Consider the following 26947-nt stretch of genomic DNA (forward strand, 5'->3'; position numbering starts at 1 on the left):
CGGCTGCAGGATTCTCTTCCCGGTACTTTGTATAATACTCGCAGCTGCTCAATTACAGCATTTTACTTCTCTTAAATGAGAGCGGTGAATAGCTGGTAATGAACATGGTGGATTTCTTTCTCTTTTCTGTCAGATATTTAGCGGCGAGATTCATTGAAACCTCCTAAACGACTTGTGAATGCTTGGATTAATCAGAATTCATTGAGACGCCTATTCTTGGGTGGAGGGCATTCATTGCCTTGTCACCCTTTCCCCCTTTCTTTTCCTCTTTTTAGAGAAGACTTTTCTTCTTTTCTTGCTTCGGATGTTGTAATTTTCCTTGTGCGCGCGTTTCCATGGATCGCACCTTTACAGTGGCCTTTTTACTGTGGATTTATGCAGATGTATGCGCCGGATTACACTTATCTGAAAGGTAATGATGAAGTGTGTTCATTAAAGTGTAACTCTAGGCAAAAAGTGAGAATTCTGTGTTTCCTTCATGATCTTCCACCCTGTAAATTGCGACTTGCATATTGATGGGGACAATCTCGGGCTCTCCTGGTCGCCGCATTTCAGCCCCAGCATTGAGATGGCGTGGACATAATCTAAAGGATTGACATCGCATATCAAATAATGGCACTTTTAACTTTGAAAATCATTATTTTGTACTGTTTTAGGCTAAGTTCACAAGGAGTTTTTTAGTCAGGGTTTTGCCTTTGTCAAAACCGGATCGGAAACGTGTGAAGTTTCCTGAGGCATTTTTTTGCCATTTGAATCGTTTTTTGAGGTGTTTTTCGAGCAGTTTCCTAATCCGTTTCCTTTTGGGATGTGGTCATGAATTATATTTAAAAAAACACCTAGCGTTTCCTGATCAGGTTTTTGCCATTTCCGCTTCAGGTTTCTGACCAAAAAACAACCAGCAGGAAAAACCGCCTCCCATTGACTTGCATTGAAGCCGCGAGCCGAAAAACTCTCCCGTCTTCAAAAAGAATGGACATCTCTCTTCTTTTTTGCCGCTAGCGGAAAAGACTCAGAAGCGCTTTGTATACTTTGAATGGTGAGGCGTTTTTTGGTTCAGGGTTTGGAGGCGGATTTCTACCAAAACCCTGACCAAAAAACTCCATGTGAACTTAGCCTAACAGAATGTATTCTGGGCCAGGGCTGCATTCACAGTTTTGCAGGTGGAAGAGCTGAAATCATCCATTATTTCTTGTCTGCAATCAGTTTGCTCTAGCAATTCTATTTTGCAGAGCGCCATTTTTGCATCGGGGATTTTACAGTAATCTGAATACTGATTTACTGCAGTGAATGGAAATTTGGCAGCAGTTTTTAGGCGCCTCCAGTGTGATGTAGAGCAAAGAGGTCTACTTGGTGTGAGACCATTGCTGAGCTTACTTCTATGGAAATGACAGTGGACACGTTAGAACAGTCCATTACTCCTTATGAAGTCAGGGGTGCAGTGGCCATGCCTTGTGTTACGTTAGGCACCCCTATTCCTATGGTCACTTATGGTTCCAATGGTTGGACCACAAGCTATCAGACGTGTATCTCCTATACTGTGGATGGGGACAAGTGTTATTACCCCTTAATCTTTATGCTGCGGTTGATACTTTATACAGGAGCATCTTCAGACACCTTTTCGGGCTGTTCAGACAGCGGAATTTGAGGCGCTTATCCTTTTTTAAAGGGATTCTATCATTAGAATCCCTTTTTATACAAACACCACGTTGGAATATCCTTTAGCATGGGTTATTCTTCTCCTACTTTTCTTTTTCTGATCCGGCCGCCATTCCTGAGAATTTTCTTTTTTATTCCTTATGCAAATGAGTCTCCAGAACACGTGTGCTCACCGAAGACGCTCAGCGACGCCTCTGTGTTCTGCCTATCAGCTGGCCGCGCATGTCCGTTCGGCCATTTTCCTGTGGCCTTTTACACGAGCATTCGTTCTGTCACAGGAAAATGCCTGAACGGACGTGCGCAGTCGGCTCTTCCGGATGATGACATGGCTGGAAGGTGTCAGCAGAAGTAGGGATAATGAAAGGGATAATTGAAAATTTCAAATTTCAGGCGTTTTTTCAGGTGGAAAATCATGTCCCATACAACAGTATGATAGAAGTTTAGAGGCCTAAAATTAGGCAGCAATTTTCCTTTAAGTTAATAGGTATATGTCCGTCCACAAGCTTGGTGGCTGTTCCCTACTACAGCCAGAAGAATTGCAACTAGAATTCAGGCTGTAACTCAGCCTTGGACTATACTTAGCGGACCTTTCATGTCCTCCTGCACATGCGGTTTTATATACCGCTAGAAAGCTGATAGTGTGCTCGTCCATAGACTTGTACTAGGGGTTATTCAGCACAGCTCTGCACCATTCCTGGGCGGTAAGGAACGTCCCCTTCTGACCATACAGGTTTATGGATGAGTACTGTCAGGAGGGGCGTTCATCACACCCCAGGAACGCCCTTCTGACGGTGGGCAGAAATCTGTGCTAAAACGAACGGCACCGATATCTCCAGCCTGGGGGCACATAACTGGAAAGCACACTGTTGGCTTTCTAGCAGGATGCAGATCCGCATGTGCCAGAGGCTAAGGCCCCACGTTGTGGAAACGCAGCTTTTTTTGTTGCACATTTTATTGCGTTTTTTTTTTCGAGCCAAAGCCAGGAGTGGATTGAGCAGAAGGTAGAAGTATCAGAGCTTACTATATATATCCCATTCCTTTTGTAGCCATTCTTGGCTTTGGCTCAAAAAAACGTAGCAAAATCTGCAACAAAAAAAAAGCTGCTTTTCCGCAACGTGGAGCCTCAGCCTTAAAGCAGAGTCTGTCAGTAGATCCCACCATGTTAACCCAGTCTGGTAAAGTTAGGTTTACCTAAGAGTTTTTGCCTTGTGAAATTGTTTTTGTCAATATGCAAATGAGTTCTGTGGATTGACTGATTAAGGAGTTGCCGTTGCCCCAAAGAGGCCGCTGACAACACAGCGAAATCTTCGGAACTGAGGTGGCCATTCACAAGGGGAAAACACTATTTGATTCAGGTGACCCTCACCTATGTATCTGCAGGGCTGGTTTCTGTTGCCAGACTCCCATTAACCACACCTTGAATGAACAATACAATAAAAAAAAATGTGCATCGCATGAAGGAGCGTTACCTTTATGGCGATATTACAGTAGGGTTACTTCGGCACTTTTATCCTGGCTTTGATCCCATTGTACATATGTATGACGCTTTGTGAGAAAGTGGTTTGTCAGTGAGTGCTCATGTGATATGGCAGATACTTTCTCGCTCCTTGCAGCGCTGTAGGTGAGCAGGTGCTATGTGTCTCTCTCCGCTTACAATTGCATCATTTGCTCTTCATTGTTTTTGATGTAAAATCCTAAAGCAAGCGACAAGCTGCCTTCCTGCAGCAGAAGACTGCCCCATGTGTGCTATAAGGAAATTCCTAATGCGCGTCCACAGGAGATTTGTCCACACAGTATAGTCGGATATAAATAGAAAAGCTGCAGATGTATTTTTGGAGTGGGGCTCTTCACCGTGTATATGAGGTAGTATTATCCTCGCGCTGCTTTCGCATGCCAGCTGTGCCCTATATATGAAAAGCTTTTTGTGCATTACAAAGCAGGTTGTATTTTGATGCAAGGCTTATTAAAATGCCATCAGGGCGCACGTGATGTCCAGTCTGTGGGGATGTCTATAAATAGCTCTGGCTGAGAAGCAGCGTGGAGAAGCTTCCGCCAGAGAGATGCAGAGATTACAGCCGCCACAAAGCACAGCGAGACAGCCACTGCAAAGGCCCTGCTGCAGGAGGAGGCAGGTGGCGGTTTTGGACGATGTCCTGCTCGTCTGGGTTATCGTTGCATTTAGTTAAATGCATCCTAATGTAGAAATCGATTTATTGACGTTCCAGACACCATTTTCAGATCATCATATTTCTAGCACGTCTTTTGTAGGTTTTTTTTTTTTTTTTTTTAATGATCAGCTCTGTGCTCTTGCTATCATCCTAATGCATCACTGTACACATAGTAACCCTACAGACAGTGGGAGTTGTTTTCATACTTTTCCAATGTCCATGCTTATACAAGGTAATATTAGATATCGCATTGTGCTAATCCTATCTGCAGCGGGTTTTGAGTTATCCCAGTTCCGTGAGCCCACACCCGTTGCTTTGTCCGAGTGTCAGTCTTCACTGTAGCTTTTGTGTTCTATTCATGACCGAGGCTGAGGGTAAGATAAGAAAACCCAGCCAGAGAGGAGAGTGGTTGAACTGCTTAAAATGGGAAAGGGAAAAGGATGGGGCTATGTGGAGTTGCCCAATATTTTTGCATATAGACAAGGGGGATTTGGACTCTCATAATTGAGTGGGCCCCAATTTTGTCTTGCCAAAGATATGGTATTTGCTGCTTTGTATTACTGTGGATAAAATATGCAACAATTTTTTTTTTTTTACCAATCCAAAATTTGTACCGTTCACCCAGATTTTACTGAACATTGGTGAAATTTTAGGTGTGGTGCCTACACGGTGAGAATGAGGAGTTGATGCAACATGGTGTATGCATTGAGTTGTGCAGGACACACATAATAAAATACCCAAATATTTGCGGAACACACTAACTGACCACAACACAGATGTGACGGGTGCCTCATAGGTTTACAGATGTTGCAGATTTGACATTCACATATACTGTAATCTACATCAAATCTGTGTACAGTGCGCCCCCGACAGGTGAACAGGATTATCCTCAACCCCCTTGACATGCAGTATGAATAATCCACTTGATATTTTTGTCCACATCGCCATCCTTGAATGTTGATGTTCATATGGACTTCATGGGAATAAATGACAATGGCGCCTCCATGACAGTAATATGAGAGTCAATCTTAGATTTCTGCTGCAAATTCTCCAGTAAGAATTCACATGTGATTTTGCCATATGTAAATCCTTGATGTCGTAACCTTAGGCTCTGTTCACACTACGTTGTGCAGTTTCCATGAGGTGTATTTCTGGTTAGAAACTATGGCTGCATGTATTTGAGATGCATTTAATGCATTTTAAACACTGGATACCGCTACATATAATAACACAGCGTTCAGCGCTATTCAGTGTGGGGAAAAAACTACTTTTTTTGGTCCACTGTCGGTCTAGTACGGTCTTATGGGCCTGTTTTCTTATGCACTGGTTTCTTTCCAGGCACCTATAATAACTGGATATTGTAGGGACAGCACGGTGGCTCAGTGTTTAGCACTGCAGCCTTGCAGTGCTGTGGTCCTGGGTTCGAATCCCAAGGAGTTTATGTTCTCCCCGTGTTTGCTTGGATTTCCTCCCATTCTACATAGACATACTGATAGGAAAGAAAAAATGTACATTGTGATCCCTATATGGGGCTCGCAATCTACATGTAATAAAAAAAAAAAAAAAAAAAATTTTAAATGGATATTGTAGACAATTAACCTAATACTTCATGATCTGCACCATATATAGGTGCATAGTCTTACGTGGTTCAGGTATGGACTGTATACCCTACAGACAGCACATAATGCTACCCAGAGGTCAGGGCACTGTCAGTATGACAAGGCCTCCCGGTCAAGGCGCTTTTTCTAGTTGCCCCTGATATACTAGTTATAATGGCCTCTGGCTGCTTTGCAGTGCCCCAACCTTGTGTTCTCCAGACATGTATATTTAGAGCAGTATGAGAGTAAAGATAGGGTAGCGTTCCCTGGATGGAGTTGAAAGGATTGCCTGGACACCCATAACATTAACTTGTAGATGCCCAGAATAAAGCGCTTGTGACTTGTGCTGACCAGACAAGGTCTGAATACATGTGATTTTCCCACAGTCCTCTCCATTTCTACCTCCTCCTCCTGTAGCTTTATTTCATTTCTTCCCTTTACATTGGATTTCTTTTCTTCTGTAAAGAGCTGCCTGTGAAGTCCTGGGAACTGCGCGCTCTCCTTGCTCTGCGTGCTTCTGCATTTTAATCTGTCGGCTCCCTGCGCCGTCTCTTTCTGAGCTATTTATAGCCTCCGCCTCCTGGGTTTTTATTCCAGTCGGCAGCTGCACCGTATTGTCATCAAACTGCCCCAGAATGAATAGCCTTTTCTGATTCTCTTCCCCCCCCCCCCCCCTCGAAAGGGTCTTCTACAGGCCCTCCTCTCCAAATCCCAGCGACGAACCCCTTTTCTTGTAATATTAATTATTTGGATGAGGCAGGTGTTCCTCAGAGACTGCCTGAAATTCACATACAGAATCCTTAAAGACGTCAGGCTGGGGGCTCTTCAAGCTCCCCTGAATTTTCTACCCACTCCAAGACCCGTTTACCCTTTCCTTGCCATACTGCACTCATCTCTGTCTTTAACACCTTATGGCCTTTCACCTTACAGACATCAGCCAAGGGTCATCTCATCGCCGAAATACCAGGCAAGGGTTACTCTTACTCTGGTTCATGCACAGACCTCAGACTGGGTTTGTTTGCTTCTTGACACCGTCTTCAGTCGTTTTCTGTCTCGCTGTGTTTGTTGCATTTTTTTTACATGGCTCAGACTGGGGCCATGACTTCAAGCTGCAAGATCTTAAACCCTCTCCCTTTTCTCTGCAGATGGAATATCTGGTCGGGACCAACCAGTGGAGCTTCTAACGCAGACTCGTGCCAAACACATGCCAAGCACTGGTGAGTACTCGTGGTGCGCACTGCTAGAAATGGTGTTTTATGTGTTTTAATATACTTTGATATATTAATATACATGCCGTATTAATATGCAGTTCCTTCCTAGTAAAAAATACACTGCGTGATCTGCACTACAAGACTGTTCAGAGCGTGGCGAGCCAATGTTTCTGTATCGTAAAGCAGACTTCTCCCCCCTCAGGGTAACAGCTGGGGGAATGTGCTAAAGAAATTGACAACTGTTAGAAGTTTGTATGCGGGCATTATGTATGACGATTTTTCTTTTACCCAAGTCTATTTCTGCATAAACACTGGATCCATTTATTAATGTAACATGTTTAAGATTGCCCAAGATGATCCATTTTTCTACAGAACGTGTGAGCGCCATCTACCACCACCATATCACTATACAGAACGCTAACCTGTTTCGTGCCTAATGCCAGTGAATAACATTAACTTGGATAAGATGTGTGCACTTCATGCAAACTGTAGTACCTTCTTATCCCGTGTACTGCTCCCGTCCTGACTACTTATGGGATCTTTATAGTGCCATAGTAACCAGCGCATGCGCAATACACAAATGAAGCCTCAGGGCTGTGGAATTGGGAGGCCTAAGCACCGACTCTGATTCATCTATTCATCCCCAAAGTGAATCCCTAGACAGTACACCTGACGTGTAATGCTTGGTTCACATCTGCGTTGGTTTTCTGTCCAGGGGTGTCCGCATGGGAATACCAAACGCAACTGCAAGCGGTGTGCAGTAAAAGCACACAGACCCCATAGACTATAATGGAGTCTGTGTGCTTGCCGTGCGCTATCCACTTGAATCATGCGGACAGGAAAGAAGATTGTGAAATACTTTCCTGTCCGCATGATCCCTGCGGAGATCTGGCGGCAAGCACATGGACCCCATTATAGTCTATGGGGTCCGTGTGCTTTCTCGTGCGGACTTTCCTAGACGGAATTCCAACGCAGATATGAACGAGGCCTTAAGGAAATTCAATGTTGGACAAATGCTTCTCGAATGGCTCCCGAAATCCTGCACATGTAATGTTGCGCCTAATTCCCAGTAGTGAATATTATTTTTCTCCTTGTGGATACAGCGGCAGGTTACAATGCACATCGCTGAATAGGGTTAATCTGCAGCATATTATAGTGCAGATTCATACAAAGCTGCATTGGATTAGGAATGGGAATGTTCAGACAATGCATCGTACATCTAGGTTTTTGGGTGGGTAAAACATACTATTCAATCACTATTTTCTGGTTAAGACTTTTGGTTCTGTTCAGATGTTGCCATTTCTGTCCTGCTGCTGAGTTTCAGGGAACATTTTTGGGAAATCCCTGGTCTAGGAGCTTGTGAGATGTTAAGAAACAAAACTATTGGTCCATTTTACAGGGTCTGATAAACTCGCCAGAAGTCTGTAAGGACATGTCTGCCACGTGGCTCTGCTTAGCTAAAGTGCACATAAATAAGTATTGATCGCTGATTGTGGACACTCACATTAGTTTTCAAGTTGATCAAAATGGACCTTTTCAAGCAAAACCATCAGTCACTGAGTGAAAATTAAACTGTTGCTTCAATTTATTTTATTTTTTTTTTCTTCCATAAATCAATACAAGATATAAAGAACGTTGTAAGTATCTCATCGGAGAAAGATGCTTCGTGGTCCACTTTTCAGTCCCCCCTCCCCACACCTAAACTGTTAAATTCACTGTGCAAGTCCATCTACACTACAGACAGGCGGTAGGCCATAGAAGTCTAACTAGGGGGGATGGGGGAGTGAGAGAGACAGACAAGCATACTGCTGAAACTAACTATGTTTTTAGCAGATATGAGTAAGGTGAGCTAGACAACTCACCAGTAGCTGCAGCAGCATGTCTGCTTGTGTGTGTCTCTTCACTCGTCTCCTCTTTCCTCTTCCCTTCCCCATAGATTTGTATGGGATGCAGCCTGTCTTCATTGAGGATGGTTTTGAACAGTGTAGGAAATGAGGAGGAGAGGAGTCTATGTGGAGAAAGGAGCATTTTATCTAATAAAATATGTTAAAGATACTTATTTTGGCTTGCACTTTCAAATCGTAAAAAAAAAAATACTTAAATGACAGAGACTTAAAAAAAGGTTTGTTTTCAATCGAAAACCACCACCACCTTGGAAAGAAATAATCTGGTAGTCACAAATCCTCGAACAATTGTTTTGCTCCCAGAAAGACTTCTCTTCAATAATTTGGTAATATTGAAACTATATGGCCAGTGTGAAAGGCTCTAAAGGCCACTGTAGACTAAAACGTTTCAGAATAATGATCATTGACCAGATAATTGTTCGTTTCATGGCTTGTTCCACCATAAACCTACACATTAGACGTGCCTCTCGTTAAGTTAACCCTTTGTTTTATTCATTTACAACTGGAAAATCCTTTTAACTTTGTGACTGAGATCCTTAAAGAAGTTCTCCAGTAAACTGTCCCCTTGTTTATGTGCTCCTTTCTAGAGCCCTGGCCTGCTCTCTGACCACCTGTTCATACAGGGAACACGGCGTGCAACAATGCATGTCTAATAATGCTTGTATCTGACTCCCAGACTTTTCATGTAGGAAGCACTGTGTGCAACAGAGGAGGAAAGCAGTGGTCCGTGCTCTGGAGAAGAGCACATAACTTCACAATGTTTTTTTGGTTTTTTTCTATCCAAATTTTAACCACATTTTGTTTTATAGTTCAAAACCCTGTGAGTTTCAGTTGCTTTATGCACATAATGTACTTCTATGGAGGTTACAACTCTATTTTTTGAGGTCCAAAGCCCCCTGTACAGGGACATAGTTGAATGATAAGATTGTTCCTGCAGTTAAGTCACCACTAGATGGAGCCTAAGAGCTTATTGTATACTGGGTATGTGGAAAGGGATGTCTCTTTGCCATTTTCAAAGTATTGGTTCCCAGTCTGTCTGATCCACAGTGATGACATGTTGTACATGCGCATGTGACTGCAGTAGCCAATCATTGGCCCTAGTAGTCACATGCCATACATAACCCTTGCCTTTGAGGTTAGTGACTGGCTGATAATTTCATGTGTGCATGTAAAGATGTAATCGGCATATCACATTGAATCTAAATATGCTATGGTGGACATGCAAGCATGGAGGAAGAGATTTCATTGAAATATCTGCCTCAGGTGGTCAACTAGAGTCTTTCTATAAACCCTGGTTATCAGTCTATCTTGTTGACAAGGTTACATTGACCCTAGATAAGCTCACTATGACCAGATTGGTTTTTGATTGTCATCCTTTTCAATGCCAGCGCACCTTCCTTTGCCAGGCGGTAATCTAGTATTTCTTTATCGAGTATCTGACAGCTACAGCAGTAGTTTCTCCTGTCAGAAGCCTGGTGTGCTGTTATTACTGCTAGAATGATGATTAAAGGGGTTGTCAGCTGACTTTTTTTTTTTTTTTTTTTTTTTTAATAATTCTATTCCTCCCTTAGGCTAAGTTCACACGGGGGGCGGTATAGCGTGTTTTTGCACCAAGAGTGACGCGAGGAACCACGTCACTCTCTGGTCAAAACCCGCCTGCCACGACTGTCGTGGCCATAATCCTCTTGAAGAAAGGGCTGACGCTCACGGAAAAAAGTAGCCTGGCGGTCTACATAGACCACCATTGTGAGGGGCGGATTATGAAATGGATTACACGCCATAATCCGCCCCCTCTGTGCCCGTGTGAACGGGCCCTTAAAGTGTGTGTGTGTGTGTGTGGGGGGGGAGTTAAAAAAGCCCTCACTTTAACCTGTCGCACCTTGTTCTGACACCTCCTTGGTCCCGACTTATCTCTCCTTTCCTATCGGCACACAGGGGATGCCCATTATTCAGTAAGCTGGGTTACCGCTGCGACCATTAGCCATTTCCTCTGTGTCGAAAGGAACCAGACGGTAAACTAATGTTTGAGTCCAAGGGGTGTCACGATGGGATCATTGGATGTATGACTGCCACTCTAACCCATCCTCATCCTCCTTAATATTGGTATGCCTAGTGGAAGGGAGCTATGCGTTTTCCATACTATAAAGGCAAGGTTTTCAAGAATTAAAGACCATGTCAGGATGTGATGAGGAATTTGCCCGGAATCCTTATAAAAATGGCTAACAATTTGCAGCCGGTGCACGTGAATGGGGTGTCGTGTAGTCTTGTCCCACATGCATTGGAACCAATCCATATAGATCCACTAGTAAATACTTGTGAGATTTTCTTATGACCTCATGCTGTACATGTGTCAACACCCAAAGGAGTCAGAAATTCTTATATATTACAGATCTTGTATCATATCCTGAATCCTAGTCCCCAATAGCGCTATGGTTAGGATTGAGAAGAGAACTCCGCAAATTGTAGATCTTCGAAACAAGAATTTGTAATGTTGAGCAGAGTATACTTTTTGGTATGGCCAAATCCCTAATTTCAAAGCACCATTTTCCTCCTATATCTGTATTATACATGGGGTCTGCCTTCATAGTCCCCCATGAATTAACCATTTGCTTGTCCCTACCCACTAAGGGACATTTATACATCTTGAGTTTTAGCCATTATGAGATCCAAACCTATCTTGCAAAAAGAAAAAGTAGATGCTATTTATAAGAAAGTTGTAAAATGTGCCCTAAAGGACTGAAATGAACCTATACGGAAATATTTTTAATTTTTTTTAGGATGTCATAGACCCCTGTTTCATAAGATGGCATTGGTAGAAGTGCGGAGGTTAAGGTTCCCCACCAATCCCTTTTTAAGCCGAGGGCTTCATTAAACTCAATGGAGATTCTGGTGGGATGAACTTGAAGATGTGGAAATATATGGAGAGAAGGGGCACTTTACCCCCTCCTCAATTCTGTGGTGGTCCTAGCACCCAGACCTCTACCCATGCTGCCTTGTGACATACCGTTGACTGGAAAGATGCACATACGAATTTGTGAATCCAGCAATGTCTTCACCCAAGCAGATGATGACTGTGTCAGGTGTTATACAGTCTTATCGCTGGGCACACTCATCCTCGGCTTTGACCTTGTTTCTTTTGCTGGCTCTTAAATGGATGCTTTTCTTGTCCACTCTTGCCGAGAGGTGAAGCAATCCACGGCTTTGTGTACCAGCTCACGTCTTTGTGCTCAGCACTTTTCGATGTCATTTGATCATAGGCTGCAGCTGTTCCCAGGGCAGAGAAATATTATCTAATTCAGCCTCCGTCTATGGGTTTAGAAATGGTGTGCCACAGCGCTGGATAGGATCATATCTGTGACTGTCTCCAGGGTGTGTGATTCACCTGCTGAGCTGTGGTGAGTCACCTTCCTGCCGACGGAGGCGTGCGGCACCATACGGAGCATCTTTGGAACACGTTATCCTGTCTAATGAGGGAAGCAGAAGACAGGCTGGAGTGGGCGGCAGCTTCGGGACATGAATGAGCTTCCGATGACACCAATACGGTGACAACAGGTTGAGCTCGCAGCCTTTCACTGACGGAAATAACCCCACAGACTGGCTTTGACTGTATCAGATTCCTACTAATGAGTGCGTACCATATATCTTTTTAGTATAGTATTTATTTTTTACTATGGCATTAGTTCGTTTTCTTTTAGGAAGATAGAAACCTTCGAGGGTTTCTCATGTGCGAGCTGTATCACTTAGAGTTTTCGGCCATCCATACGTCATGTACGTCCCATAGTTCCCTCCTAGCTGGCCATACTGCATCTGCCGGTCATCCCAGTTAAATAGTGGCATTGTATACAATAGGACCGGTGTCTGAACAGCAGAAAATCATTATAGAGTGCGAAAAGCGGAGGTTGTTATCTTTTGTTGAATGGCTTTGAGACAGCGAAGTGTCTTGGGTTATTATCATCTCTAGTCACGTATTTAAGGAAGTTGTCCTCTTTAGAGAAGAAAAATCTTAAAAGTTCCTATGGGTCGGATAGAATTCTCAAACCCATAGCAGTCTGCTTCATATTTTGGCTCTGATTTGTTCCCCTCTCACGTTACGAGAATAAAGTAAAGGTTAGTGCCAAAACCTGAAATGGATACCTGTAGGTGAGATACTTCTATCTTACCCATTGGAACGTCTACCTTATTGGTGAGTGGGCAACCTTTTTATAGTGGCCATATACCTTCAATAGAACATTTAACTGACACCTAATCCTTCCAACGTTCCCATAGACGTGCCTGCTTGGATGAAATTCAACATACCCAATATTTCTTTCCCCCCTAAAGTAATCTCTTGGGGAGGAATTTTCACACACGCCTGCCTCAGAACCTCTTCTCCAATCCCATAAAATAGTCATCAGGACATGCAAAGATTTGATGGTTTAACCAGCCTTGTTCTTATGTGTATGTGCACCTATGTGACTCTACTTAGGAACTTCCCCTTCAATCTCAAGCACCACTATTAGGGCATATGGGCACTTGGGACCCCGGTAGATAAGCCAGAACAGAGACCCTCTCTGCAGGATGCAAGCTGCCCCTGTGGCAGTATGAATGTCCAACAACTAATACCACACTTCCCCTGCCATCTCAATAATTCACTGTTTTATTGATCACACATATGATTGGAACTTGCCTTACCACTTTTATAAACTGGATATTGGGTTAGTATGGGCAGGTTGTCTTTAATACTGTACCATAAAGTTGTCCATCTAAATTGTGATGGTTTTTTTACAGCTCAGGTGTATTGTGTGTATATAACCTGTGATCTCTGCATTGTACGTATTACAGATTTCACATATGTCTCTGCTTTCTTAATTTTCCACATAGATGGGTCCTCTAAAGCAGTGATGCTCTCATACTCTTGGATGGTATTGAGTAACTTTTGATAAATGCCGTTTTGTCTCCATTCTGCCCTTCTTCTCTCCATGCAAGTTTTTTATTCAGTAACCACCAACTACATCAGCATCCTTCCTTCAGAGGCCACTGTGTCCTGAATTGTGGGAAGAGTTGGTGCGGGGAAATGTGCCCTATTATAATGGCACACTGCGGAAGGCTCCCTGGCTTTGCTGAATACATTCTTTGTGCCTCTGTTAACGTCACCACTCCAACTACTGTCGTAAGCCTCGGGAGATAAACCCAACCAAGCAGCTTGGGGACGAGGAGCTGGGGGAGCTCCCCCTGGGAAAAAGAGAAGCTTGCTTTGTTTTCAGGAGGGCTGAGTGTCAAAGTCCCCTCGCTGACATGCCTGACCCTCCCCCGCCTTCCTGTCAACTCTTTCTAACAAGTTTACTCTTCGGGGTGCTTGGTGAACAAGAGTCACAAGTGACGCATCAACCGCTGAACACAATGGTTTCTGATTGTGCATCCCATCTATGCAGCTGCGTGCCCTTATAATGCCTATAATTTTATGAACTTTCTCCTGGCATTATAGTAGAGCTTCCAGCTTTGATCTCATCCTCCACATGGACAGCATGCCGCAATGGCTTCATTTCCTCTTATTAACACTTTTTCTGCCAATAGTCCCAAACCGTTCCACTGGCATCTTGCAGATAACAGACACGCTGGAATCATCAGCTTGGCACCGAGTGCAGAAATCTTGTCACAAATACAATTTCATTCGGTTACATCTTGTGTTTTTTTTTTTGTTTTGTTTTTTTATTGGGTAGTCATTTTCTTCTTGTTTTTGCGTAGCGTTCATAAATGTGATCCAATATTGCATATGCACAAAGTGGAATATTTCAGCTAGATCTGTGGTTCAGGTGTCATATGAAAGCTAAGATCCTGTGCTGAGCTTAAAGACTAAAGTGATTATTTACATTTATTGAAAACTGTACAGAATTTGGGAGGGATAATGGGGTCTTTTAATAGTCTTTTAATAAAAAAAAAAAAATTTTTTTTTTTTTCGCCCATAGTTGATGTAAGTGCTGCACTGCCACTTCAAGTGGCTTCCGGCACGCTTCCTATGGACCTTCGACTGGATCCCCAATATGCCATCACGGGGACGGAGAGTACCGCAAGGGAGCAGCAACTGCAGCAAGAACTACTGGCACTGAAGCAGAAGCAGCAAATCCAGCGGCAGCTTCTTATCGCCGAGTTTCAGAGGCAACACGAGCAGCTGTCCAGACAACATGAAGCCCAATTACACGAGCATGTAAAGGTAAGACGACCAATCTATACGTGGACTCCTGAGAACTTTCTGATCACATTGATCTGTAACTAACCTGATCGGGGTGTCGCTCAACAGCAGCAACAAGAGCTCCTTGCTATGAAACATCAGCAGGAGCTTCTGGAACACCAGAGAAAATTGGAGCAACATCGGCAGGAGCAAGAGATGGAGAAACAACAACGGGAACAAAAACTCATGCAGCTGAAGAATAAAGAAAAGGGAAAAGAAAGTGAGTAGAGCGCAGAATGATGACTTAAGGAACTGTATGCTGGCACTTGTAGTGGTTTTCTTTCTCTTAATATTAGTGTTCCCTTTAAAGAAAGAAAAAAAAAAACACACGCGCAGACAAACAGGAGCCTTTGATGTCGGGAGAATCAGAACAAAGTCAAAGAGAATCCCGGCACGCCAACTTCAGATAAAATCCGACGCTTTTATTAAAGAGTCCAACAACCACATAGTAAAAACTGCAGCCAAAAAAACAAAGTGAGCATGGTCCTCCTGATGTCTCTCTGGCACACAGGTCCTTACTCTTTAATGAAAGCATTGTATTTATATCTGAAGTCGGAGTGCCAGGATTCTGATCCCTTAAAGAAGTTGAAGAGGTCACAATAACAGTGATCAGAGGCCTACTGAATGTAATTGATAGTATGATCATGGAAGGGTACGAAGAACATATCTCTCTACTAACAAACTTCCCCTATAGAGGGTAGATCATGGCTGCAGTATCACTATGGGGTGTTGTAATATTACATGGGATAATTCAGATGAATGGCTATCCGTGTAAGACGTGATCTGCCAAACCAGGAGCCTTTGCTTATTGGCTTCTCTCCACTTAAAGTAGATAGTAGGGCAGCTTCTCTCTATAATATCCATAAAGCTTAACCAGGCGTTTAGAAAGGGGTTGTCAGGATCCATTTCATTGAAAGGCTTTTCCCACAAATGGAACATTTCTCCTACCCCCTTAATAAGGGTGTCGGATTTCTGGTACCATCAGGTCGAGTGATCAAACACTTGGCCCCTATACCGTAGATAGGGAGAATAAGTGTCTAAGACTATTGTTTTTGCTTATACCTATTGCTTTGAAAGTTTTTCATTTTTCTGACAATTTGTTGTGTTGATACCTCTTCTTGTGTCTTTTCAGAATATATTTAGGATTAAGACTACTCGTTCAGTTGTATGTTGGTGTTTTCATATTGTGGGTATAGAATTGATGGTTTCCGCTCTTATGCTGTATTACAGGTGCAGTTGCAAGCACGGAGGTCAAAATGAAGCTGCAGGAATTTGTTCTTAATAAGAAGAAGGCTCTGGCCCACCGGAGCCTAAATCACTGTATGTCTAGTGATCCCCGCTTTTGGTAAGTGGCAGAATTTTGCTTTCTCCGAGCTGTATCCTTCTCTCCGCCATTACATTATTGGGAACAGAGCTGGCTGGTTTGCCAGACCCCTATTATATTCAGTGAATTAACTACACAATTTAGCTGGCTGGATGGATATTTTTAGCTAGATTGGAACAGAGAACAACCTTTTAGGTTACGGTATTAAATATTCTTTCTTTTACCCTAATAAAAGACATAGCACCAGTGCACCATACAGTACAATGATAAAGAAAGACCGCTGGATCTGGTAGAAATGTTATGTGAAACTCCCACACATAGGGTCAGTTTCATTGAAAACCATCAATGTGTTTTTTTATTTTATTTTGGGAAGTCATTGTATCAAACTGAAGCCCTGAAGTGATAATCCCTAAGGCCGCCTGCTGCTTCAATAGATAGTAGCTAAACTAGGGGTAATGGACCTTGCACACTGCATTGAAACTGCTTACATACAGTCTTACACAGTGATTTTCTGGGATGAAGATGAAGATTTGTAGATGGAAGGTTTCTGTGATAGATTGCATTTGCCAACCACACTAGCTCTCAGTGCAAGTTGTGCGAGGTCCTGACATATTGCATTGTGCAGGTATACTGCGGTATATTGCTAATAATGTCTTGTTGTTAAATTTTTTAAAAAAATACTGCACAAGGGTTTTTGTGTTTTGTTTTTTTTGCTGTGGCTTTTTGTGCGGCACTTCGCTCCGAATTAGGCCCAAATGAATGGGCCTAGTTGGGAGGGAGTCTCTTCAGGCGGACGTCCGCGGCTGAACCGGTTGCGGAATCTGCCTGAAGTAAGGGCATGTCGCTTCTTTATTTCAATGGAAGACTTTTTTTTTATTCAGGATTTTGACTCAGATTCCGTGTCAAAATCCTGACCAAAATACCCCATCTGAACTCTGCGTAGTCTCAGGTAGGGATTTGTGGCAGCCACTGGGCAACAATGGAACCATTTCTCTTCCATACGGCCCACATTTTTACACCATATTAAGCCTAAACAATATTACCATACATTGGTGTCCCAATAATACTGCTAGGACAAATACAAATACTCAAGCTGACTCTTTGTCAGTTACAACTAGGTGGTGGAGACCCTGGCACAGGTGCCCCTTTACTGTAATGTAGCCCTGACAGTTTGCTTATTATTTGACCCTAACCCATTGCTTGTCCTCACTCTACAGGAAGACTCAGCATAGCTCTCTGGACCAGAGTCCACCACCTCAAGGTGGAGTATCTGGCTCATACCACCACCCTGTTCTTGGAATGTATGACTCAAAGGATGATTTTCCATTAAGAAAGACAGGTGAGAAATTAAAAAGCATTATCCTATTAATCTTTCGGAATATGTTCTTTACTCCCTCCGATAACAGATTCAAATGTAGGTTGTGCAAAATGTATGTCAAGCTAGAACTAGACCTTTTGGATCATGTTCATACGTGTGTGTATGAACATGATCACACACACACACACGTATGTATATATAATATGCATATGTCTGCATGGTAGAAGTCTGTGGGTGCAATATATATATATATATATATATATATATATATATATATATATACTTAGTTTTTGGTATATGTCTCACATAAATGAAAGATGTTATGTGAACAAAGGTTAAAGGTGAACCTGTCAGATGATGTAGGGTCACTAAATCATCGGCATGCTGCAGTTGTAGTTTAGGGTCCCAAAACCAATTAAAGCCATCCATTCCTGCAAAATTATTGGGCTATATCTCATTGACAGACAAACCCAGGAGTGTCCATTGCACCCGGTGATTTGAGGTCAGTGCTCCTCACCTCACTGCTCATGCCCTGCACATCTATCTACTATCCTCAGCTTCACCGGGAGCAATGTACATGCACCAATACCCTAAATCAGACTTTCAGGCTCATCACCACTGCATTATAAATTTTCTACATATTGTAGGGATAGGTGGCTTAAATTTAACCTGCTAGCTGGCCCCAAACCACCTGACAAGTTCCCTTTAAATTATTCATAAGATTACTGGATTGGTTTGTGCGTGATCCACTGCGTACACATGTAGTGAGCTGGTGTAACGCTTTATATGTGCATGTATATTTATTTACTATGCTTTTACAGTGCATGTGGTGCAGACTGGTAGGCCAGTGCATTAATTACATATTTAATAGTGTTTTCCTCCTCTGAGTACTGCTCTCATTGATTCCTTTCACTCTTATCACTCCCATATTTATACATTTGTTATTTTCCTGGTCTCTTTACCTCTTCTCACCGCCCACAACCTCCATTCTCATTTCCCTGTGCGTGCTTTACAAGTAGTTACAGGAATGCTTGTTAATAATTGATGTAGCAATAGTATATTTATTTGATGTGGTCTTCGCAGGCAATGGGCTGAGCTGGTTCCGTGGGTTAAGCCAGGTACCAGCGGAAGCTTTCACCAGTATTATAGCTATCGATTGAAGTTAATGTGGATGTTGAAATTCCAGCTTCTTAGTGGCCACTCAGACGTGTGAGGGCTCCCTGGGCTTACAGCAATGTGTCTAGTTATTAATGCTGGTAAAACATTGCTTGCTTAATGTAATCAGAGCCAATTATGTGTGATGAAAAAATAAACCAGACCTGTAAAGTGCCCCTCCACATGTCATAAAACTAAGTAGTGCCTAAAAATATGGTTCTGTAATGTAGACGTATTCTTTGTAAACTGAAAATACATTTTCCACGCCAGTCTTGATAACCCCTGCCCTGCCAGAGGCGCACAACTTGTCACAAATTGATCTGTGCAACTATACAATTCTCTATTCTAGCATAGCTTTTTGGCGTAATTTTTGTCAGAAAACTGGTAATAAATTTGACAGGACCGATGGCCCATCCCTACCATGATTTGGCATATGAGACATCCGGAGAAGCTGAGCAGATTGATGTATAGATTTGTGGGAAAAGATTCAGTATCACTTGTCATTTATCCATTAAAATAACTGCTCTTGTTATGCTCTGACTGTCAAGGAGGCGGTCCTATCAGATATTGACCGCCTCCCCTCTGACTGGTGCACACTGAAAGCTTTCATTCACTGACAGGACCACCTCTTTGACTATTTAGCATAGAAAGAGCGATGATATAAATGAATACATGACAGGTTAAGCTAGGTTCACACTACCACATTTTTATCCATTGTTCTGATCTGTCATAGGATCACAATAATGAACTCAAAGTCTAACAGGATGACAGAGGCAGACAAAGCACGTCCTGTCTGTGTCAGTAATATTAAAAACAATTTGGGGCTTTCTTGCATCTCATTTGTTATGTGTTTTTTTTTTTTTTCAAACAAAATAGAACGTCCTGAATGCAGTCTCAGTGTCATATGAAAGCTGAGAATTTCATCTTTCACATGACAGCCGGATCACTTGTCTAAGTTTTAAAATGCACAAGATGTGTTTTAAATGACCCCAGACTAAGCCTTGGCTTCTCTGCATTATAAAAGAACTTGTATACCTATTGATGACGGTATACAGATTTCATATACAATTAGACTGAAGATTGTGCGCTGCTTTTGAAATTAGTATTGGCCAGATGCTGACTTTGATACCCCATATTCTTCTTCTACTTAGCATCTGAACCCAATTTGAAGTTGCGCTCCAGACTGAAACAAAAGGTGGCCGAGCGCAGGAGCAGTCCTCTGTTAAGACGGAAAGATGGTCCTGGTGTCACTACTCTGAAAAAACGTCCCCTGGATGTATCTGGTTAGTGTCTTCATCTTGAGCTACATTCTTGACTTCCATACTTTACTGTGTAAGTAAACTTTTATTTATTCTTGTTTAAGTAAACCAATAGTTCAGGTGAAGGGCGAAATCTTCAGGACATAATTTACTAAAGAAACGTGCCTGTACCTCTTAACTATAGTCTTTACTTCTTATCTAAGTGGTTTCAATACTACTCCATACATAAGAAGTGTGACCTCTATGGAAAGGGGAGCGGGAAGGAGAAGGATAGACACTTAGACACTGAGATCCGTCTACAGAATTAAATGAGTCATGTATATCAAGGGAAGGCTGGATAGTAACTCCGGATAACCCAGCTACGATAGGAAAGAAAACTTTGTCTTTGTTGTGCATCTGTCTCTGCTTTGCTGAGCTCTCCTCTTCCTCCCACCTCCCCTCTCCATAGACTTCTATTGTAAAGATTTGATCAGTGGCAGAAAGAAGGCAAATAAGTGAAGAAACAGGCTATTTTCTTTAATAAAGTGTGTTAGAATGTTTATCCTTGCTTGCACTATGGCTTTATGAAATAAATAAAAGTTTAACTATACTTTAAATTACCTGTAGTGTTCAGTATCTAAGAATATTAGGTCCCCTACACACAAGCAAATACGATCCAGACCATTTATGAATATAATAGAGACCCTGCCTTCTATATCGTGCTTTACAGTAGAGGCAACAAGAATGCAGGACAGTGAAGCTGCATGGAGGTAGTGACTTTGATCAGTATGATAAATGGGGTCTCACCTCCCCCAAGCATATATTCAGCTGTCACTACTGTTACAGAGCACATTACAGTGATGAACATCATACCTTTTATGTTTGTCACTTTTGTAGGTTTGGAGAAAATCAACTTTGAAGTCTTGTGCAACTGAGGCAGTTGTTGCACTGGGGGCGAGCCTTCAGCCTCCGGGAGCATTGTTTTTGCCATTCTGGCCTCTAACCTCTCCTTCCTGTGCCACCCCGTGCCGGGGAGAGTTGATCTTCTCTCTGCTGTGACGTCACCCATTTTCCTACTTGAAAAGCAAGAACAGAGCTCCTGGAGCTGAAGGCCCGTCCCCAGTGCACCAACTAACCCTGGGTTCACACCTGCGCCCCGCTCTCCGCTTTCAGTTTCCTTCTTCTGCCAACAGAAGACGGAAACCTGACAGACTGTGTCTGGCAGTGAGTGTTGGTGAGCGTTTTATGCCGTTTTATGCGTTTTTTTTAAACCGGACACAAAGTCCTGCATGTCAGATTTTGTGTCCAGTTTATATAATAATAATAATAAAAAAAAGTTTTTGCCGCGGAAATGTTGAATGGGTTTGAAAAATGCCTGCAGGTTTCCATCTCCTGTCCAGTTTCGAGCAGAAAACAGAAACCTGAAAGAGACCAGGGGTGCAGATGTGAACGAGCCCTAAGTCATTTGTAATTAATAAAACGTCATTCTCCCCCCCCCCCCCCCCCCCCCCAAATACAGTACATTACAAAGGTATGTTATCTGTCACTGTAATGTTCTCTGTAACATGGTGGTGACAATTGAATATGCATGGGTGACTTGTTAGACTACCTTTAAGTCTGGGAAATGCAGGCAATACTCGTATATGATCAGAATTTTCTGGACTCCTTTGCCCGTGTGCAGGGGACCTAATAGGATCTGTCCGGTTTTCATTATCTCTATACCTTGTAAAGACTGTTGGATTTTGTTTTCTTATAGATTCGGCATGTAACAGTGCTCCTGGTTCAGGTCCCAGCTCTCCCAATAACAGCTCAAGCAACATCACTACTGAGAATGGCATTGCCGGACCTTTAGGCATTCAGTCAGAGGTATCTACCCTTACATGCTAACTTTGCCTTCTTTCATCCATTGCCAAAAAAAAAAAAAAAAAAAAACATGGCTGGATATATATAAAATGTTGTTGACATGTGTTTGAGTACTACATGTACTTCTCTTCTTGGGCAGAGCTTCCCTATCACTTGTTTTGCTTGTACCATTTGTGTTGGGGTCAACTTTCTCTCTCTTTTGTTTTTTTCTATCTAGGCTTCATTGGCTCACAGACTGGTGAACAGAGAGGGGTCTGTAACCCAGCTGCCACTCTATACCTCACCATCTTTACCCAACATTACCCTTGGGCTTCCTGCCACTGGATCTGCCAATGTAAGTGTATTACAACTGGTTGCAAAGTCTGTTAACGGTTGGATTAGTTATTGGTATCACAACATGAATAACCAACCCTAAAATAAAGTTATTTATTCTTCATAATAAGTGCCATAAACCTTCATCATCTTATCCCTCAGAAACAAAACTTAATAAAAGCTGATGAAAGTCTTTAGCTACGTTCCAATTTTGGATCTGCATGAGGACTCAGATTGAGAACCTGTCTGCTTAAAAAGTCCCGTGGACCCCATAGACTATTATGAGGTCTATCTAATTTCCACCAGATTTATACTGTGCAGTACTTTTCTCTCTGCTGATTTTAGATGTGAACTTAGCCTTTGATATACCAAAAATGTAGCCTCAAAATACAAGGTCTTTTAAAGCTACATTGAATTAAAATGTAAAAAGTTATGAATGCAGAGAGGGATAAGGCTAGGTTCACACCTGCCTTTGGATTCCATCCCTGAATCCGCTTGAAAAATCCGGTGAGAAGTCCTGCAAACAGAACCTTTATCTCTGCATTTTTCGGGTGGAAACCTGGAAGACCCATTTATAGTCTGTGGGTTTTCGTAGGTAACCACTTTTGAAGCGGATTGGGTTTCCGTTTTTTGGGTCCCCAAGTGGACCCGAATAATGGAAACACAAGCACAAGTATGACGCTGGATTCACACCACCGTTCGGGTCTCCGCTTTAAGTTTCTTTCTTCTGCATGCAGAAGAGGGAAACCTGTTATGCTGAGTCTGGCCGTGAGCGCCGGTGAGTGTTTTATGCTCTGTGCGTCGAAACCGTTTTTTTAAAACCGGACGCAGAGCCCTGCATGTCCGACTCTGTGTCCAGTTAAAATAAAAAATAAAAAAAACGGTTTTGCCACAGAGAGCACAAACTGCTCACCGGCGCTCACAGCTGGACACTTTTCAAACCCATTCAAATGAATGGGCTTGAAAAATACCTGCAGGTTTCAGTCTCCTGCCCAATTTCGGGCAGGAAATGGAAACCTGCAGAACGGAAGCCGGGACGCAGATGTGAACCCGGCCTGAACTGGTTTAATGCTAAAATGTATTTAGATTGCTAAAGTGTTAAAATGCACATAAAGCATCAAAGTTATGTGTCAGTAATATTAATTTCGGCCATAAATTCATTATAGTGTAATAAAGTAACAATTTCGGCAGGCTATAAGCCTCACATACTGCTCAGTGGCCTCAGTGTCACTCACATTAGTCACCACTGACTGCTGAGTCCACTGATCTGATACGTCTCCTGACGCCTTGAGTACCGGCATGCCACAGAAAGAGGACTGGGAGTGGACAATGGGGCGCAGTTGCGTGTGCTTTTGTTTTTCTTTTTTTACATACACCCGTGACGTTGTTTCAAATCCTGGACAACCCCTATACCATGATTGTCAGCAGGGGGTCACATAATTTTGTGTTACTATACAAGGGTTTATATACAGATATGAATGCTATAAAATCTGTTTTGGCACTGCTGTGCTTGTATTGATATTCTCTAAGTGAGCTTTTGTATATCAGCCTTGTGTATGCTATTCTGCAGGGAATAAAGCAGTTCACTCTACAGATATTGAGCTCCAGCCTACTTCACTTATCTGAATATATCCAGCTGAATACATTCACGTTCTGTTCGCTGCTCTTTTATTCTCCTTATATTTCTGTCTTCTCTTTTTGTCCTACTTATTCTTCTTTCTCCTTATGGATGGCCCCAGCGATCTGATAATGGTCTCTATTACCGCAAAGCTTTTTTCATTAATCCATTTTAAGGTTTCAAGCAAATGCAATTATATAGTTATGCATAAAATATATTGAATCTTTGTAATTATTTTTTTGCCTTTCCCAATCTTTTTTTTTTTTTTATCAGGGTGGATCTGGACAGGATTCTGAACGCCTTTCCCTGTCTACTATCCAACAACGACTTTCCCTATTTCCGGCTGCTCACCTTACTCCATACCTTGGCGCTGACGCAGCGAGCTCGCATAACTCCCTCTTGCAGCATATGGTTCTTCTGGAGCAACCCAATGCCCAGAGCCCATTGGTAACAGGTGAGCACGTGGCACTCTACTGTTGTGTCCATTGTAAACTGCACATGAATCAGCACCTGCAGCTTTAGCAGACTTGTTTTATTGTTTTCAGGGTTGGGTGCACTGCCTCTTCACTCCCAGTCCTTAGTGTCCACTGACCGCGTCTCCCCCACTATCCACAAGTTACGTCATCACCGCCCATTGGGCCGTACACAGTCTGCGCCGCTGCCTCAAAACTCTCACGCTCTGCAACACTTGGTCATCCAACAGCAGCACCAGCAGTTCCTTGAGAAGCACAAACAGCAATTCCAACAGCAGCAGCAACTACACCTCAACAAGGTGTGTGCCCAACATCCTTCATGTGCTTACCCCGGAGCCGTCTCTCGCGTTTCTCTTTGTCTTTGCAAGCTGTTCTTAAGTATGTGTATACAAATTAGACAAAATATGCTTAAAGCTGTTTGCAGAAGTAATTTTAGGCCAGGCCACACTTTGCAAGTTCGCTGTGGGTACCCACTATGTATTACAGTAGCAGTGAAGTGGAAAAAAGCTACAGGGCCAAGTGTGTTGTGCTGTGGGTTTTGAGCCCGCAGCATGGCAGTTTTTGCTGTGGATTCCAATGCGTTGCTAAGGTGGATAACTGTGTAGCCACAGGGGGTTAAACCTGCGATGAAAAGCAAACCGTTTTTGCTGCAGGCCAGTTCACTGCGGGATATATTGCTATGGGTATATCACAGTGATCTACCACGTGTGACCATATCATTAAAGGGGTTTTCTGGGATGATAGTACTGATGGTGTGTTTGCAAAATGAGCAGTCCCCACCGATCCATATTGCCATAGTATATCGGTGACTGTGCTCTGTACTACAGCTCATTCCCAATATATATTCCCAATATATATGAGACTGTATTAAAATATGCTATAGTGTTAGTATTAATGTTACTAGTATGCCAACCATGGCACATCCTGGCTCAGTGTTATGGTTCTGTGCTTCCAGGCAACTAAGCCAGTTTCCATACTAGAAAAGTAAAAACTGGATCAGTGGGTAAGGCACTCCTAGAACTGAAAGTGTACGATATATAATGTAACATTATGGTATCAAGAGAGCTGATTATAGAAATGTATTGCATATCTGTAGGAGATGTCATGTGGGTAGGTGGCAATAGCTGTCCAATCAGTGTCTGCTCAGTAGTATTTGCAGATGGCTTGACAGCTACCAAAATAAAGGTTGAGACAGTAAGACATGTATGTGACCCCCACATTGAGCCCCCCACGTAGTACCCTACTCTGTAGTGATGGGAGGCAAAAACTTTAAAACGGCTATCTGCAAGCTCAACAAAAATATCCCCCTAGAATAGGAAAAAGACAATCTTAAATTTTATCTTCTTTTATGAAATATTCATTGTTTAAAGGGGCTCTATCAGCAAAATTTTGCTGTATGAGCCCCACATATGCGTGAATAACCTTAAAAATAACTATTCAGGCACTGCTAATCTTATTTTAAACCCCCCCCTGTTTTATAATAAAACTATAAAAACATATATGTAAATCATACCTTAGCATGCACGCTGGGCGATCGTGCACGATCAGACATCATCTTCTGTCACGCCTTCCTCTTCTTTCGGCGATGCCCTCTGGTCCTGGCTCTTCCCCGGCTTCATTGTCATCTTCTTCCAGCGTTTCAAATCCGATTGGATCAAATCTGGCATGTGCGCACTGCCATCGAGAAAAATGGCGCCGGAGTGTGCGCAGTAGCACAATCGGATTTGAAACGCCAGAAGAAGACGACGATGAAGCCGGGGAAGAGCCAGGACCGGAGGGCATCGCCAAAAGAAGAGGAAGGCGTGCCAGAAGATGATGTCTGATCGTGCAGGACCGCCCAGCGTTCATGATAAGGTATGATTGACATATATATGTTTTTATAGTTTTATTTTAAAACAGGAGGGGGGTTTAAAATAAGATTAGCGGTGCCTGAATGGCTTTTTTAAAGGCTATTCACGCATATGTGGGGCTCATACAGCATAATTTTGCTGATAGAGCCCCTTTAATGTAGGGGACGTGCTAAATCCTCCAGCGGCCATTCTTCTACAACTTATCTTTTATCCATCTTAAATGACCCCATTGGACTGAGTTTTGTCTCGTTAGATTTTCTATAAGCCGGTGGTGTCAGTCTGCTCTGTCGTGGTCGTCCTTTTCTTCCTTATTATTCCATTTGCGTCATCTTGCCATTTTTCCCGTCTTTGTGCTAGTTTTATGGCATTTTCAGTTTGTCATTTGTCAACATGAACTTTTGATATCAATTTTTTTTCTATAATATTGTTTTAGATGATTCCTAAAGTCAATGAGGTTTCGCGACAGCATGAAAGCCACCCTGAGGAAACTGAAGAGGAACTGCGTGAGCATCAAGCTATTCATGAGGATTCTTATATAGATCATGATCATAAGGAGCAGAGCCTTGGAAGTGTTGTGCGTGTGAAGCAGGAAAGAGAAGAAAGCGAAGATGAAGCCAGCACACAGGAGCTAGAACAGAGTAAACTACAGGCTGAGCAAGACCTTCTCTTCAGACAGGCATGTGTCTATAAATATTGAATGACTTGTGAGGTTTCTCTAAGCTTCTTCTGGATCTTATTGAAACTTGTCATTTTCTTTACATTGCAGCAAACCCTTTTATTGGAGCAGCAACGTATACATCAGCTGAGGAACTATCAAGCCTCCATGGAAGCGGCTGGTGTCGTCGTACATTTCGGTGGACACAGACCCCTCTCAAGGGCCCAATCTTCTCCAGCTTCTGCCTCATTTCCCATGTCTGTTCAAGAAACACCCACCAAACCACGTTTCACCACAGGTTCGTTGTTCTGTCCCTTTAAGCAGATCTACCTGATTCTTTACTTTTAAGGCCTTTTAATCCATTGTAATATGTTTTGATCCTGTAGTGACGGAAAT

The 26947-nt window shown here is 42.7% G+C and overlaps 1 protein-coding gene across 3 annotated transcripts in view; it reads left to right on the forward strand.

The window, feature by feature from the left end:
* The window catches only part of HDAC4 (histone deacetylase 4), a 154153-nt gene that overhangs the window by 111617 nt on the left and 15589 nt on the right, over positions 1–26947 (forward strand). For all 3 annotated transcript variants that reach the window (XM_075283861.1, XM_075283863.1, XM_075283862.1), the window contains 12 exons: positions 6568–6639; positions 14483–14727; positions 14815–14965; positions 15976–16090; positions 17287–17408; positions 19694–19825; positions 21537–21646; positions 21861–21977; positions 23847–24027; positions 24119–24345; positions 26330–26572; positions 26663–26849. In XM_075283861.1, coding sequence (XP_075139962.1) covers positions 6568–6639; positions 14483–14727; positions 14815–14965; positions 15976–16090; positions 17287–17408; positions 19694–19825; positions 21537–21646; positions 21861–21977; positions 23847–24027; positions 24119–24345; positions 26330–26572; positions 26663–26849 — 1902 coding nt within the window. The remainder of the gene's footprint in view (positions 1–6567; positions 6640–14482; positions 14728–14814; positions 14966–15975; positions 16091–17286; positions 17409–19693; positions 19826–21536; positions 21647–21860; positions 21978–23846; positions 24028–24118; positions 24346–26329; positions 26573–26662; positions 26850–26947) is intronic.

This window comes from Leptodactylus fuscus, chromosome 8 (assembly GCF_031893055.1).
Source record: "Leptodactylus fuscus isolate aLepFus1 chromosome 8, aLepFus1.hap2, whole genome shotgun sequence".
NCBI lineage: Eukaryota > Metazoa > Chordata > Amphibia > Anura > Leptodactylidae > Leptodactylus > Leptodactylus fuscus.